The 15,148-nt window shown below is 37.7% G+C and overlaps 1 protein-coding gene across 1 annotated transcript; it reads left to right on the top strand.

Annotated features, from left to right (window-relative positions):
• Positions 1-40: 40 nt before the first annotated feature.
• LOC145615480 (peamaclein) lies at positions 41-7,139 on the top strand. The gene is made up of 2 exons (XM_081670555.1): positions 41-204; positions 6,812-7,139. The coding sequence occupies exons 1-2, from the start codon at positions 126-128 to the stop codon at positions 6,994-6,996; spliced, it is 264 nt and encodes an 87-aa protein (XP_081526681.1). The 5' UTR covers positions 41-125; the 3' UTR covers positions 6,997-7,139.
• The last annotated feature ends 8,009 nt before the right edge of the window (positions 7,140-15,148 follow it).

Genomic DNA, 15,148 nt, shown 5'->3' with positions numbered 1-15,148 from the left:
TGAGACTGACCCTTACGTTTCTCGTAGCTAAGTATTTCTTACTTGTATATAAATTATACTTCCACAAAATATATTGCTCCCAACAAATCACAAAGCTTTACAAAATTAATTGTGTGTACAAAACAATGAAGATTGTTATAGCAACTCTGCTGATTCTCACTGTTGTTGCTGCCACATTGGTGGATACTACAATAGCGGGCTCTGGTAAAACACTATAGCTAAACTTATTCATTTTAATGTCTATATTGACGTAGTTCTGCATGCCATAGTCTTGTTTTAATTTCTATTTGTTATTTTTTGTTGTTGTTATAATATATTTATGTATAAGATGAATTTCACCCTGCTTAAAACTCCTTGTATCAAATTTGTTTATTGATCATATTTTTAAATGTTGATACACGTAAATATATACGATTAGTTAGTATTAGTTATAATGTCTAAAAATAATAGTTAGCTACATCGTGCCAACTCTTTGTATCCCAAACAATGATGAAGTAATAAGAGATAGATGTCTAATGACCCATTTTCAATCGCTTTTTTCCTCCTTTTTCCACCCAATTTCTCCATAAGCCCTTTTATAACCCCTAATTCCCCTTCAGTTTCATTTTTAAATTAAGCAAATGGTAAAAACTTACAACATTTAGTTTTTTTAAGGTAGTTTTTTACAACAATTTATTTATAATAAGATCGTTTTTCACAGATTTTGATATATATAAGGTATTTTTTCACAAAAATCCTATATAGTTTAACATCCTGATATTTGTTATTTGGTGGGTAACATGAAGGCCGCTACCGGACTACGATCCATCACAGGTCAAACCAACTTGAATTTACGCACCTAGGTAGTTTAGGGAAGTTAGGATAAAGGGATTCTCTTTCCTATACCCCAAAGTACCCCTGATGTAATGGTATCTCTTAAAGTTGAAAAGTGATGTATTTTCGACTTTTAGAGACATCCTAATATAGTCTCAATTTAAAATAACGTATAAATTATATCCACCATATTCCTGCCTCATGAAGTTGTATAAGTTGTTCTTTTAAATTTTGTGTTTCAATACTCTTATATGTACTTACAAAGTATATTCATTAAACTGTGAACATTATAATTAAAAATAAGAGTATTTTTGTCATAAATTACCTATTAAAACCCATATTTTATGAGACACTAGCTAATTTAAAGAATTGTAAGAAACTATATAATGAATGGTAAAACATTGTAATATACAATTAATTGCCGTGTTAATCTAATTTTTTGTCATTAACCCACCTCAAAATTAAACACCCCTGAAACCACGACAAGGGTTGATTTAAGGTGGTAATTAAGGCTATTTTTGGAGTTGTTGAGTGATATTTCGAGTTAGTGGTGTTAGTTTTTGGCTTCGAGCCAGTGGTTATGGGTGTTCATGGTTTTGGGATTAGAGAGTAGTTTTGGTTATGATGCATGGAGGCAGTTTCAAGAGAGTTATGTTAGTTTTGGGGGTGTTTTCAAGTGGGTCAACACCGGCAAAATTAAGTGAATGGTGAAAATCCGGCTTGAGGTAGTATTTTAAAACGATTTATTTTTTTATTACTCCCTCTATATTTTAATAAGTGTTATAGTTTTATGAAACACGCATGTCGAAACACAACTATTTTAACAATTAATTTATCTTATTATATGTTAATAAAATTATAGAAAATTTTATAATATAAAAGTATACATTATAACGAATCTAACAATAAGGTCTTATACAATAATAATTATTTTTAATATATTAGTAAAATAATCAAGTCAATGTCATTATGTGAATAGTGAAATAACTCAAACTATAACACTTATTAAAACATGGAAGGAGGAGACAGTTTCGTACAACATTTCTTTTTATTAGAGAGTTTTTGAAAAAATCTTAATTTTATTAGGTTGTTTCTGATAAAAAATACCAAACCAAAACAAAGGTGTATAATTAATATGAATAAATTAAATTGAAGATAGAATTAGATGTAAATAAATCAAACGATGTAGTGAGATATTATCCCTATCAAGACCTTGGTCTTATTCCTTTTCCATTAACTAGCCGTCTAAAACACCCTCCATTTGTAAATAAATGCATGGCATTACTTGTCATTATAAAAGTGTTTAGCAACTTTTAAAAGAAAAAATAATATGTTTAACAAATAAGTAGTGTGGGCATGGGTTTACTTCTACAGTGGTTTTTCAGTTCGACAGACCATATGGTGCGGCAAGGGTTACTTGTATGGTATTATTGGTTTTGTCAAGGGTTACTTAATACTTGTAGGGTGTTACTGGTAAGGTCAGGGTGTTACACTGTAAAATTAAGTCAATATAGCAACAACTAAAATTTGTTACTATTCAACAAAAATCTGTTGCCAACTCTAGTTAGCAACTAAGGGCCTGTTCTCATTGACTGAACTGAGCTGAACTAAAATGAACTGAACTGAACTGAATATATTATAAGAGAAGGACATTAGGAGGTGAGCTGAACTTAACTTAAAATAATCGTATGAGAACAGGCCCTAAGTCAATATCTTGCAAGTAACTCCTGACCATACCAGTAACGCCCAACAAGTAACAAATAACCCCTGACCAAACTAGTACACCCTACAATCAACCCCCACTGGTGACCAGCCGCATACAAGAATTTATATTGTTTCTAACTTATTTAATGTGTGAACGTATTATCCAATAGAACTATGGTAATAATTGCTAGACTTCCTAAGAATAATTGTTGAATTTAAGAAAGAACATAGTAGTACTTAAAAAATAGGGAATCCCTCCTTCTAGTCCTGTACAAAACTATCCGAGATTCCGATAATCCGATCTGCAACAGGTTCGAATTTTTGGATATCCGATCCGAGTTTTCATTTCGGATCAAAAATCTGTTCCGAAAAAGCGGATATCGGATGCGGATTTGGATATTAATTTTTAAAATTTCGGATATTCGACATCCGAAAGATATCCGAAATATAAAGCCTAAAATAGTGAAATATATATAAATTTTTTAAATTGTTTTATAAATCTAACCTTGTATATTAACTTGTTATAATATTCTTAATATATTTAATGATAATATTTATTGTAAAAGGACTAATATTTTTGTTAAAATATGCTGTACTACTTAGCGATAAAATAACGGTAAAATTAGTAAAATTTAGAAAGTAATCATAACAATTTTACTTAATATTGGATAATGGATATCCGAAGCAACCGATCCAAACACTTTGAATATCTGAATATCGGGTATCCGAAATTTTCAAATCGAATTTGGATATCAATTTTTGATATCCGAGTCTTCGGTTGGATATCCGATCTTAAATCACATTTCGGATCGGATATAAGATCCGTGAACAGGCCTACCTCCTTCCCCATTCCTCCCTGAAATCCTTGTCCGATCCAAACAAGAAGATAGTTCAACCAGGAGTGAAAGACCACTACCTGGTTGGGCTCATATTAAGGGCAAAAATGTAATTGTGTGCAATGTTTTCATAGTAATATCATTAGAATTTACTATGCAGTAAAAAAGAAATCTCTCTCCTCTTTCCCTCTTTCCCTCTTTCTCCATCGAAGTTCTCGATCACCGGAAAACTTTTCAAAAACCCATCCTATAAATGGGACACCATCATCGTCTTGGTCTTCATTAAGTACATTTCTGTCGGTGGAGTTACAACACTGTTCTTATCACCACCACTATCGGATTATTAATAACAACTAGTATTTGGATCCGGGCGATGCCCCGAATCATTACTTTATTTTCTTGTAATTAACTTTGTTATACATATTAAATATTTTGTATCAAAAAATAACATAAATATCACATAGCTTGGTGGTAAGATGTTTAATTCTAAAATAAGAGGTTGCAAGTTCAAATCTTGTGGAGACTTGTTTTTTATTATTAGTTATAAGTGCATTACATTCAATGAGAAACATATAGAAAGGAGATCCACGTGGCATTGAGTGGGTGATGACATGGCGTAATAAGACATTGATTGGATGATGTGGCGCAATGAAAGGATCCTCGTGACACATAGACTGTTTTATTAACGCCTTTTAATATATAGTATAGATATTTCAGTCTATAATTTGTGGAATGAATCATAACAGCACACAAAATTAATAGCAACAAATTAAATACATAAAAGTCACCAGAAATAATTATTTGGATAATATCAATAATATATTGCATGCATATGGGGCTAGTTATGGAATACAATAAGATTCAATTATCATGAAATCTATATGTGTAATTATAAGCTATTCAATCAATAGACAATCAATAATTTTTCGATGAATTTCTAATTAAACTAATGTATCACATAGCTATATATATATGAGAATGATAGAAAGAATATGTAAGGTAGTGTAAGTAAAGTATTTTATACCTCAAATGAGTGAAACAAATGTATGGGCTTGGAACTTGATTGTTAATGCCATATGTTTGGTATAACTATAAAATGCAATTTTTTTTCTTTTATTTAATACCTAAAAGTATAGGAATGAGCCAAACCCACCTCCCCTCAAGATTTCTAAACCCTATACCTTGGGAGTTTGAGGTATGGGTTTGAAACTCTTAAAATCATAAAACAAACATAAGGTATGAGTTTAAACCATTCTAAACCCATACCTTATAACTTAATTTTGTGAACCAAACACCTTATAAAATTCTTTTATGGAATGAATTAATTAGTTATTGATTTATAGCTATGAAGAATTGAAGATTGATAAACGAAAAATATAATCTCGTTAAATTAGGAAACTATTGATATAGTTGATTGGAGGATTGATTTATTAAAACCATAGGTATGTAATTAAAAATTTATAAAATTACAGAATATTTATAGAAGATGATGGCGTTTTTTTTTTTTTTTTTTTTTTTTTTTTTAATTTTTTAATATAAGTTTTTACCCTTTTTATTCAATATAATAGTGTGATAAGCTATGAGGGGTGCTAAAATGTGTTTTTAAATGGGCACCACAACCTTCCATCTTGACTTATATATTAGAGATCTAGTCACCTATTTGTTGTGTGTTCAATAGAAGATCTAAATTGTACTACCTTAGTTTTGCGGAGTGTGTTACTCTGTTAATGTAACTACGTAAAGGATAGTAAAAATAGGGCCTAATCTAACCTGTGGATACTTTTATATTACAGATGAGAGCGATAGAGAGTAGAAGATTTATCATATAAAATCAAGTCCCACAAAACAGGGTTGTAGTTGATAAGAAATAAATAATAAGTTGTCATAGAAGAAATATAATAAAAGTGATTAAAACTTATAAAAAAAAAAAAAGAAAAGAAACGGATGAAAATGGAAGGTGATTTTTTTTTCTTTTTATTTAATTGTAATCCTTTGAAACACTTTTTTTTTTCTTTTTAAATAATCATAGTCATTCGGCACTTACAATCATCCCTTAAGAGATCTAAATTTTCAATACAAGAATTAAACACCCCTAAATTAATGGCATCTCTTCTGAGCTGCTCATGAATAATTTTAGATTTCTTTGCATCGTTCTTGATAGAGCTCTATTGATGTATAGTCGCAAAAGTGATAAAACTTGATTGGTCATCGAGATCAGCAAATTTGTAAGATGAATCTTCTAAATCTGCACCCATATACCAACATACTCGCAATTCCCCAAATTTGCAAGACGAATCTTCCAAATTTGTATCCCTGTACGCATTGAAAACAAACAAATAAATAAATAATATTAAACCCTACATGGAAGGACCGAATAAACCTACATGGAGGGACTGACTAATCCCCATACTGATGGTGATCTTTATTGACTAAAAACATTAAATTATAGAAGAATTTGGAACTTACCATCAATAAAAATCAATGGCAGCCCTAAGTTTTAATATGGTGGCTAGATTTGAAGAGAGAGAATAGAGAAAATTTTAGGGTTATTTCAATTAATCCCTTGAAACACTAACTGAATTAAAAATTAATTACATATTTTGTCAAAAAAAAAAAAAAAAGCTATCATTTTCCACTACCAAATATTCTTATTCACTTCTATTAAAAAAAAAAAAACAAAATTCTTGTTCACTTATACGCGAAGAACAACCTTACCATCAAAACACTCCTAAAATTGCATCCAAAAATTAAGGAATTTTTTTTGTTGGAGTAGGAAGGACAATTAATTTTCTGAAATATAATGTGGTATTTAGCTCATGTCTGAAAACAAATGCACAAATTACCTTCCTTATTTTCTTACACTATCTATAGCTCCTCAGTCCTCATACCACTTATAAAACGCTCTAGGTATCTTTAATCAATAGTTCTTCCGTTTCAAATAAATTTAACACGTTTTAACTTTTGATACTTTTTAAAAATTTTAGTTTAATTAAATAGCGTGAATTATTATAGATAATTAAAAAAAACATGTAATATCTTGTTGAAATTCTGTTAATAATTATTTTTAATATATCAAGTTTTAATAATTTTATTAATTAATAATTTAATATATTTGCGATTAAATTTACGCATTGACAAACGTAAAAAAGAAATGTATCATATTTTTAAACGATGGATACATCATATTTGTTAGTTTGTATAGAATTTAACGATGAATAAGTTTTTTACTTTTTTATTTCACAGTCAACAAACTTTAATACAACTAAGATAGATCCTCCACATGACCAAATTTGCGATTTCTAATAAGTTGCAAGAATGTTAAACATGTTAACTGCATACGAGTACATATTGTTTTCATGTCTGATGATGAAATTCTCAGTTGTTTAAAGCATGCTTCATATAGTTGATATATGGCGATTTCTTATGTGAAATTTTTACTAACTTTTTCATCAATATAGATTTTTGCAACTCGAAATGCAGTGTGAGATGCTCTAAAGCGGGGTATAATGATAGATGCTTGAAATATTGTGGAATATGTTGTGAGGATTGCCATTGTGTACCTTCTGGAACATCTGGGAATAAGGATGAGTGCCCTTGCTACAGAGACAAGAAGAATTCCAAGGGAAAACCAAAGTGTCCTTGAAGCCTTGAAAGCATAGACTACAACTTATATTTTTATTCATGCTTTTTAATTTATTTACTTATGCTTGTTCGTATATATTTTCAACTGGATGGACTAAACGACATGAAATTATATGAATAAATGTTTCTATAATACTTACCTTATGTATGGTGTTGATTTCTTAATGAAAATGTCATGTACGTGGTCAAATACTAATACTAACAACTGGTAACCTCATTATTACATGAAAATGTCATGTATGTGATTAAATACTATTATTTCAGAGTAAAAGGGCTCTAATACCATGTTAAGATCAATTTAAAATAAAAAAGACGTTTGACTTTTTCTCACTATCATATATGAACTTTGACAATAATTTTATACTAACACAATAAAAATATATTTTACCATAGATTATGTTGTTAAATTGGTATTATATACATTTTTATAATATAACGATTTTTTAAAATTAAAATAAGTTCAAACTTGTACATTACCATGAATGAAAGTTTACTGTGTCAGTAATTGTGGGATACAGGGAGTAATAATAATCTTTCGATTAAAATTTGGGTAACTACATAATGCTCCCTATCTAAGAGAATACCATCATGGAGGGAAATAGCTTTAGCGAGAAAAACTCATCAAGGCAGTTTGGTTTAACAAACAGAAAGGGATTGAGCTTAAGAAAGGGGGAAAATGTGGAGTGGAAACAAAAACCAAGCAATAAATTTACTAAGGGTCATTTTGGTATTACTATGGTTGTTTTGGGTGTTTTTGTCTCTTGGGAGAGTTACAGCTCGAAGACTAGTCCTGCTGGCTCTGTACCTACAAAATCAACGGAGACACCGGTTGGGTGGTGCTCCGCCTCCAACGCTCAAGTTAGTAACTTGAAGGAGAGTAAAAAGTGCGGAATTTAAGGTGGGGATCTGCTTGGATTCCAAGCTCAGGAGTTCTCTGATGTGAGAGAAAATAGGGTGTAATAAATGATTGTGAATGCCCCAAAATGGGGGAATATCTCCCTATTTATAGGGTCATGGGGAAGAGTGCCCTCCCTTAGGTCATCTGACCTAGGGCAGGTGGGCTGCGCCGCAATAATGCGGTTTTTTGGGGAATTGGGCCTCTGAATGCCGCAATTCTGAAGACATATCAGGGAGGCCACGTGTCAGCTGGGGATAGGTCAGAGGTGACCTGCCAGCCTCTGACACGTGGCAGCCCCTCATTGGTCCAGGTGTTTAGGGTAAAAAATCCCCTAAACATTTGCCCCTCACAGGTGGCACGTGGCAGGCCACGTGGCGCCTGTGACACGTGTCCGCCCATGAGAGGTGAACAGTAAAACGACTAGGTTTAACGGTAGTTTTTTCCGTTTAACCTGCCTATAAATATAAGTTTATCCCCCCTTCTCTCCCCTCACTTCACCCATCCACTAGTAGAAAAAACTAAATGGCAAGCGGTTCAAACCCCCTAATGGCAAGCGGTTTTGAACCGCATGCTCTTGGGGGACTTGCCAATAGCCTTTTAAATGGCAAGCGGTTTTGAACCGCTTTCCATTTGTAGAGAAAGGGCAGCGGTTTGGCACCAAAACCGCTGCCCATTATGGCTAAAAAAAAAAAATTTTGGTTTTTTTTTTTAATATAATTGACAAACAAACAAAATATATATAAAAACATTAATTTTTTCATTAATTAAATGTTATAATATTACAATTTCATAAAAAAAAAAAAATACAACTCATGTTAGCAGAATTTCGTCACTGCCCAGCCGCAACTGACGCAGCTCATGGTGCACCACCTGAACCACCATCTCTGCCCACCAATTTCAGCAATCCCCTGCTCCCCACCGCAATCACCGCCAGTAATATACGGCCACCACAATCGACGCCACCGCCACCATAATCGACGCCAACTATATCTGGAACAATTTAAAAAATAGCTTAAAAAATTAACTCTGTAATTAACAATAGTCCAATACCACCCCAAAACCCAAAAAACTCTGTAATTAACAATTTAATATCAACTAAATTGAACAAAAATAGAAAAATTAAACCAATACCCAGAAAAATCAATGGAGAAATACAAGTAATTAAAATCAGAAATTTGAAAAGAAAAAAGAAACTAACTCTAAATTCTTACCTAAATTAAATTACATCTGAAATTACACAACCTCATGAGTGTCGGTGTTGTTATTGCTCGGATCTTAGCTCGAATTTGGTCGGATTTTCACTCAGATTTGGTCAGTTTTGCTCGGATTTGTGCTGAGTTTTTGCTTGGATTTGTGCTCGAATTTGCTGGGACTTGTGGGTTTGAAAATTCTAGGGTTTTTTGAGTTTTTTTTGCTCGAAAATAAGGGGTTTTGGGTTCGAAAATCTGGAGAGGAGAGGAGAGAAGGAAGGAGATCAGATGGAGGATGGAGAGACGAGAGGAGAGAGAAGGATAGGAGAATGGAGAGAGGAGATCAGATGGAGGAGAATGGAGAGAGGAGATGAGATGAGAGGATAGGAGAGGAGAGAGAAGGAGGCCCGTGAAAAATGAGGTGAGGGAGGAGAGAGAAGGATGTGACAAGTACAATTCCTAGGGCTTTTTAGCAAATGGCAAGCGGTTTATTGTTTGAACCGCTTGCCATTTACATTTTGGCAAGCGGTTCACTCAAAACCGCTTGCCATTTGTTTATATCAGTTTTTTTTTTTTTTGTTGGGTGTTTTTGGAAGCGGAATTCAATAACCGCTTGCCATTTGGGGCTTCTCATTTTGTTTATTCTACTAGTGATCATTTTCATTTTCTTGAGAGAGAAATAGGAGTTTTTAGAGAGAGGTGCTCTGAACCCGGTTGCGTACTTGCTTTTCAAGATTTCCGTGTGCACGTTCAAGAACACCCGGTCACCGGCTGTAGCTGTTTTCAGATTTTTCAGAACTTTTTAAAGAAAGGTAACTTTCCGTTTCCTTCCTTCAATTTTCTTTTAACTTGTATACATTCTTTTTTCCGCCTGTATACATTCGTTTTCCAAAATAAAATAAATGGACTCTTCATCCACACACACGACACGGCCTAGGACGCTCAGCCGTTCTCCTAGTACGGCTGAGTCTAGAACCGGGGGTGCCTTTTCCAGACAATCAGATCTTCTTTGCTCATCCCCGAATCCCTCCCTCTCTATGTCTGTGCAGGACAGAATGGTCAGAGTTAAGCAGACGACTATTAAGCCTAGGCACCGCCGCGCGAGGAGAGTGCGTGCTGATGATGTTACTAGGGATGAGGACTATAAAAGTCCGGTTGAGCAGGAGAGTTCTGAGAGTGGCGCCCCCTCCCAAGAAGAAATGAGGGAGTCAAGCGGTGAGGAAGTTGCCTCTTCCTCAGAAAAGGAAGAGGGGTCAGGCGGTAATGAGGCTGCTGAGAGGGCAGGGTCAGAAGCTTCTGGCTCTGAACAAGAGAACTTTGCGGCTGACTATCAGGTGCCGGCAAAGACTTCGGACAAGCCTGACCCCAGAAAAATAAGGATGCTGCCGGCTGATAGAGCCTTGCTGAAAAGCAGCTTCAAAACTTTCAAACAGAAACACCCGTTTGGAAACGGGTGGTATATCACAGTTCCGCCTGCGGATGCCGTCATGGCCTGGAAGGACGACATAGAGAATGCAGACAATTACTTCGTCTGCTTCGAGGCGGTCATTGAAGCCGGCCTCCGGTTCCCCCTTCATACTGGGATCAGGAAGATCCTCAAAGGTATGACCTGGGGGTATGGCAGTTAACTCCAAATTCATGGGGGAATATACTCAGTTATATTGCCGTCTGTGAATTTCAGAACATAGAGCCTAGTTTTTCGGCCTTTGCTCATACGCATTATTTGAGCAGGGCCCCAGGTGGTCATGGGGCTTGGTACACTCTCACTACCTTGCCCCAATATCAGATAACTTTGGACAAGGTGTCCAAATGGTCCGGGTGCAGGGAAAGGTTTTATTTGATTTCCTCCCCCTCCCCCTCCCTTGACAACAACCGGACACTACGCCGGTATAATAAAGAGCCGGCTCTCCTTGGCAGAAAATGCGCCCTCCCGGAGCTTTCTGCACGAGCCCGCCGGCAAATAATGGATCCTTGTTTATTCAAAACCACGACTGAGCCCATGGAGGATGGGACTCAAATTATTTTACCAAAAAACTGGATCCCCCATCCGGACTTTTTCAAGGATGAGAGGTTCTTGTCCGCCTGTGGACACCATGTTTCCTCAGGGTAGATCCCCTATACTTGAAGAATCTGCTTTGCTTTCAATAATTGTTAATGTTTCTTTGACTGATGTTCTGTCTGACTTTTCCAGCCGAAGCTAAAAAGATGGTGGACCCGGAAAAGACGCTGGCTAAACCTGCTGCCCAGCTGCGCAAAGAAAAGCTGATGGCAGAGAAAGCGTCCTTAGAAGAAAAGGATGCGAAGAAAGGCTGATGGAAGAGAAAGCGTCCAAAGTTTTTCAATAAATTTTCTTTAAGTACTTTTGTCGGCTGCTAAAGTTTTACTTTTCTCTTTGCAGGGCACTGGCAAAATCATTCCTCGCTCTTTCTCCAAACATATCAAAAGAACTGGAGAGGAGCTTCATAAAACTCCGGCTGCCAAGATCCCCAGAAGGACCCCTTCCCAGACAACCTCATATGCCAAACCAGATCATCCTACGACTGGTGGCAAGTCCCCTTCCAAAGTGAAGACTTTGAGCGAGAGCTCAAAGCAGACGGGGGACAAAATGCCGGATGCCTCAGAGGAGGCATCGAAGAGTGGCGTGCCACTCAATGCTGCAGCCGGCACTGCAGCGGCTGGGGAGGGTTTAACTCTACAGCCCCGAACTCAAGGTAAGGCTACCATTGAAATTCCTTACCCACTTGACTTCATGAGAGTCAAGACTAAGGTAGACCCATCCGGAAGCTCAGTGAGTAGTTGGGGACGGATGAATGCTGCATATGCTGCTTCCGTCTCACCAAGTACTTCTTTTGGTGTAGATGTTATCTCCAGGGCACCTGACTTCCCGGCTTTTGCCAAGCGGATGGTGAGGACCCTCACCCGGACAGAGAAAAATTCAGTACCTGATCTGCAGGTAGTGGACTTTGACCGGATAATGGGCCAACAGGCGGAGGTAAGTTGTTTTAACTTCTAGACTTGTGTTTTTATTTGATTGCATTGAGTACTAACTTTCCCGGCTGACTCATCTAGGTTATGCTGAGAGTGGACGGGCTCCAGGTTCCCTTCAGGCGGAAACAGGAAGAGGTAATTGACGCCAAAAGAAGGGCAATTCAAAATCTCAACTCTGCTGAACATGCATATTATATGTCTGATCTTGCAATTAAAGCAGTGGAGTTGAAACAGGAGGAGCTGGTTCAGACTCTGACGACTGCTAATGAGGCTGCGAACAACCGGGCCAACGACCTTGAGCTAAAATTGAAGAATGCTGAATCTGATCTCAAGGCGTTGGAAGATGCTGACAAAGAAAATGCCCAACTCCGGGCTGATGTTACCCGGTTGGGGGTGGAGATTGTCAACCTGAAGAACCAGCATCGGGATGAAATCGCCAAGAAGCAGAACCGGCTGGTCACTGAAAATGAAAAAGATACTGAGGCCCGCCTGAGGATGGCTTGGAACCTCCTCTACCCAATAGTGGACTTTGAGTATTACAAGTTGAGGTATGATTACGGCACAGTGGCCTATGATGCCTAAGTTCTGGGAGAGGAAGCGCCGCCTCGCTTCAAGGTCTGGGCTGAAGAGTAGGGATATGAGGTCTCTGATGATGAAGCAGAGCAGGCAGGGGAGCAGGAAGAGGGTCAAGGGAACCAGCCTAATGAGGCTGTGAACACTGAAGAGAACCTCCCCCCGATGCAAGGCCAGCCGGAGCAGAAGCAGCCGGAGCAGCAAACTCCCCAAGTGTAAATAACCTCTTGGATTCAGCGGCAGTATGCCAACCAACCAACATTTCTTTTTATTTTTCTTTTGCCTTTCCGGCCTGTGTGCCGAGTAATCAGTGTATCTTTTACCGACCGTGGGGTCGGGTAACAATGATTTCTTCACCGGATGTAATTCCGGTTAACAATTATTTTGGCCTCTAAGCCAATTTCTATCTATGAAGTATACCGACTTAGTCGGTTTTTCTTATACTTGCACAATTTTCAATTTTTTCAATTTTTTCGCTTTTGCATATATACTCTATATATACTTGTGATTTTGCCTAACTTATAAGAAGCATGCGGCAGGTACAAATCCAGCTGTCCTTGCCCCTGGACGGCTGTGTGGTTGGTTTAATCTCATAAAAAGGATTGATTGCCTTGGAAAATTCTCATACTTAAAAGAGTATGAGATGTTTGTAAGGCAATCAATCACAATGGTGATTGCCCCAAACCAAGTACACAGCCGGTCAAATAGCAAGCATACAACCTCTGCCCCAGTCGGTATTAAACCGCCTAGGTATTCCATTATAGCCATTACGCAAAAGAGCTTTGCCCCAATAGGGGGAGTGCGCAACTTAAAGGTGAAAAAATCCTAAGTAAAAGCTCATGACAGTACTCCGGCTGATGTCTTGGAACATCCGGAGTTCCACAGTCAAAAAATTCTTAGGAAAGATTTAAGTCAGACGGCTATGAGTTGGCTAATTTAGCCGTTCAATCTTAACCGCCTGCATGGGTACATAGAACGAGCAGGTAGGCTGTTCTCTGCGACGATTGCACCCGGAGGGGTGTCGCCGGACGCCTACATCCATGATGGGATAGACGAATTTGTAAAAAAAAAAAAAGACAACCATCTGGCCATTGGCCTCTGGTCTAGTTGGAGACCGGCTGCATAGCCACTAGGCGGTTTTGTGCCTAGCTTAAGGATCTGGCCATTGGCCTCGTGTTACTATGGAATTTTAATTTTAAACACTAAGTATTAAACTTAGTTTTTTATCTGGCCATTGGCCTCAAGTTATTCACATATTAAATTTGGTACTAAACTTTACAATACTTGTATGGGTAAACCCAGACGGAAAAAGACAATAATTGAAACAAAAGCATTTCTCATTAACACTTCTTGTTACAAAAAACTTTACACTACTTAGAAGTAGTACTTTTTCAGGTTATCTACATTCCAAGTTCTAGGCAGGCGTCTACCGTCTGGGGTTTCCAGGCAGTACGTGCCATCCCTAACTTCTTCATAAATCCGGTAGGGGCCTTCCCAATTAGGAGTTAGCTTTCCAAGCTCATTGGCCCTACCGGTTGCCTCCATTTTTCGTAACAAAAAATCGTCAACTTTCAAAAGACGTTTGTGTACTCTTTTGTTGTAGGCTCTTGTCATTTTCAGACGGTATATCTCATGTCGCAGGGCAGCATTGCCCCTGCATTCCGGGAGGGAGTCCAATGCCAGCCGCATGGCCTCCCAATTTGCCTCTTCATCATAGAGCATCACTCTGAGCGTAGGCTCATAGTGTTCAATGGGAAAAACGGCTTCCGCTCCGTATACCATGAGAAATGGGGTTTCTCCGGTTGACCCCTTGGCAATTGTCCGGATGGCCCATAGGACATGAATTAACTCTTCAGCCCATAAACCACCGGCTCTTTCAATTTTCTTTTTGATGCCGTATGAGATGAGTTTGTTGAATGCCTCAACCTGACCGTTTGCTTGAGGCCGGCCGACTGCGGCAAAGTAACTTGAGATACCTTGATCTCCCAACCAAGTCTTGAGCTGAGGCATTTCAAACTGAGGGCCGTTGTCAAATACCATAGACATAGGTACCCCAAACCGGGTGATGATGTTCTTCTAGATGAAAGAGATGACATCCTTTGTCTTGATATTCTTAACTGCCTCCGCCTCCACCCATTTGGTGAAATAGTCCAAAGCCACCAAGATATAGCGTTTTCCGTCTGGTGCAGGCGTATAAGGACCCAAAATGTCCATGCCCCATTTAGCAAACGGGACTGGGCTGTGGATTGCCGTCAGATCAGTAGCCGGGCGATGTATTAGCTTGCCAAACCTTTGGCATTTATCACAGTTCTTCACAAACTCTTTGGCATCTGCCTCAAGGGTAGGCCAAATATAGTGCCGCCTGGCTCTGACGGCTAGGGACTTGCCGCCTATATGGGAGGCACAGAATCCCGCATGCAGCTCTTCGAGAACTTCTTTCCCCTTCTCTGGGGTAACACACTTCAACAAGGGCTTGAGAAATCCAGCCTTGAAGAGTTCTCCGT

This window comes from Chenopodium album, chromosome 25 (assembly GCF_948465745.1).
Source record: "Chenopodium album chromosome 25, dcCheAlbu1.1, whole genome shotgun sequence".
NCBI lineage: Eukaryota > Viridiplantae > Streptophyta > Magnoliopsida > Caryophyllales > Amaranthaceae > Chenopodium > Chenopodium album.
Note: the sequence above shows the minus strand (reverse complement) of the source record. Positions and strands in the feature narration are given on the sequence as shown.

Bases quoted from the DNA above. Each gene is read 5' to 3' on its own strand.
- LOC145615480 (XM_081670555.1), top strand. From the start codon at position 126: ATGAAGATTGTTATAGCAACTCTGCTGATTCTCACTGTTGTTGCTGCC. The intron at 205-6,811 runs GTAAAACACTAT...TCATCAATATAG, and splicing joins TACTACAATAGCGGGCTCTG to ATTTTTGCAACTCGAAATGC.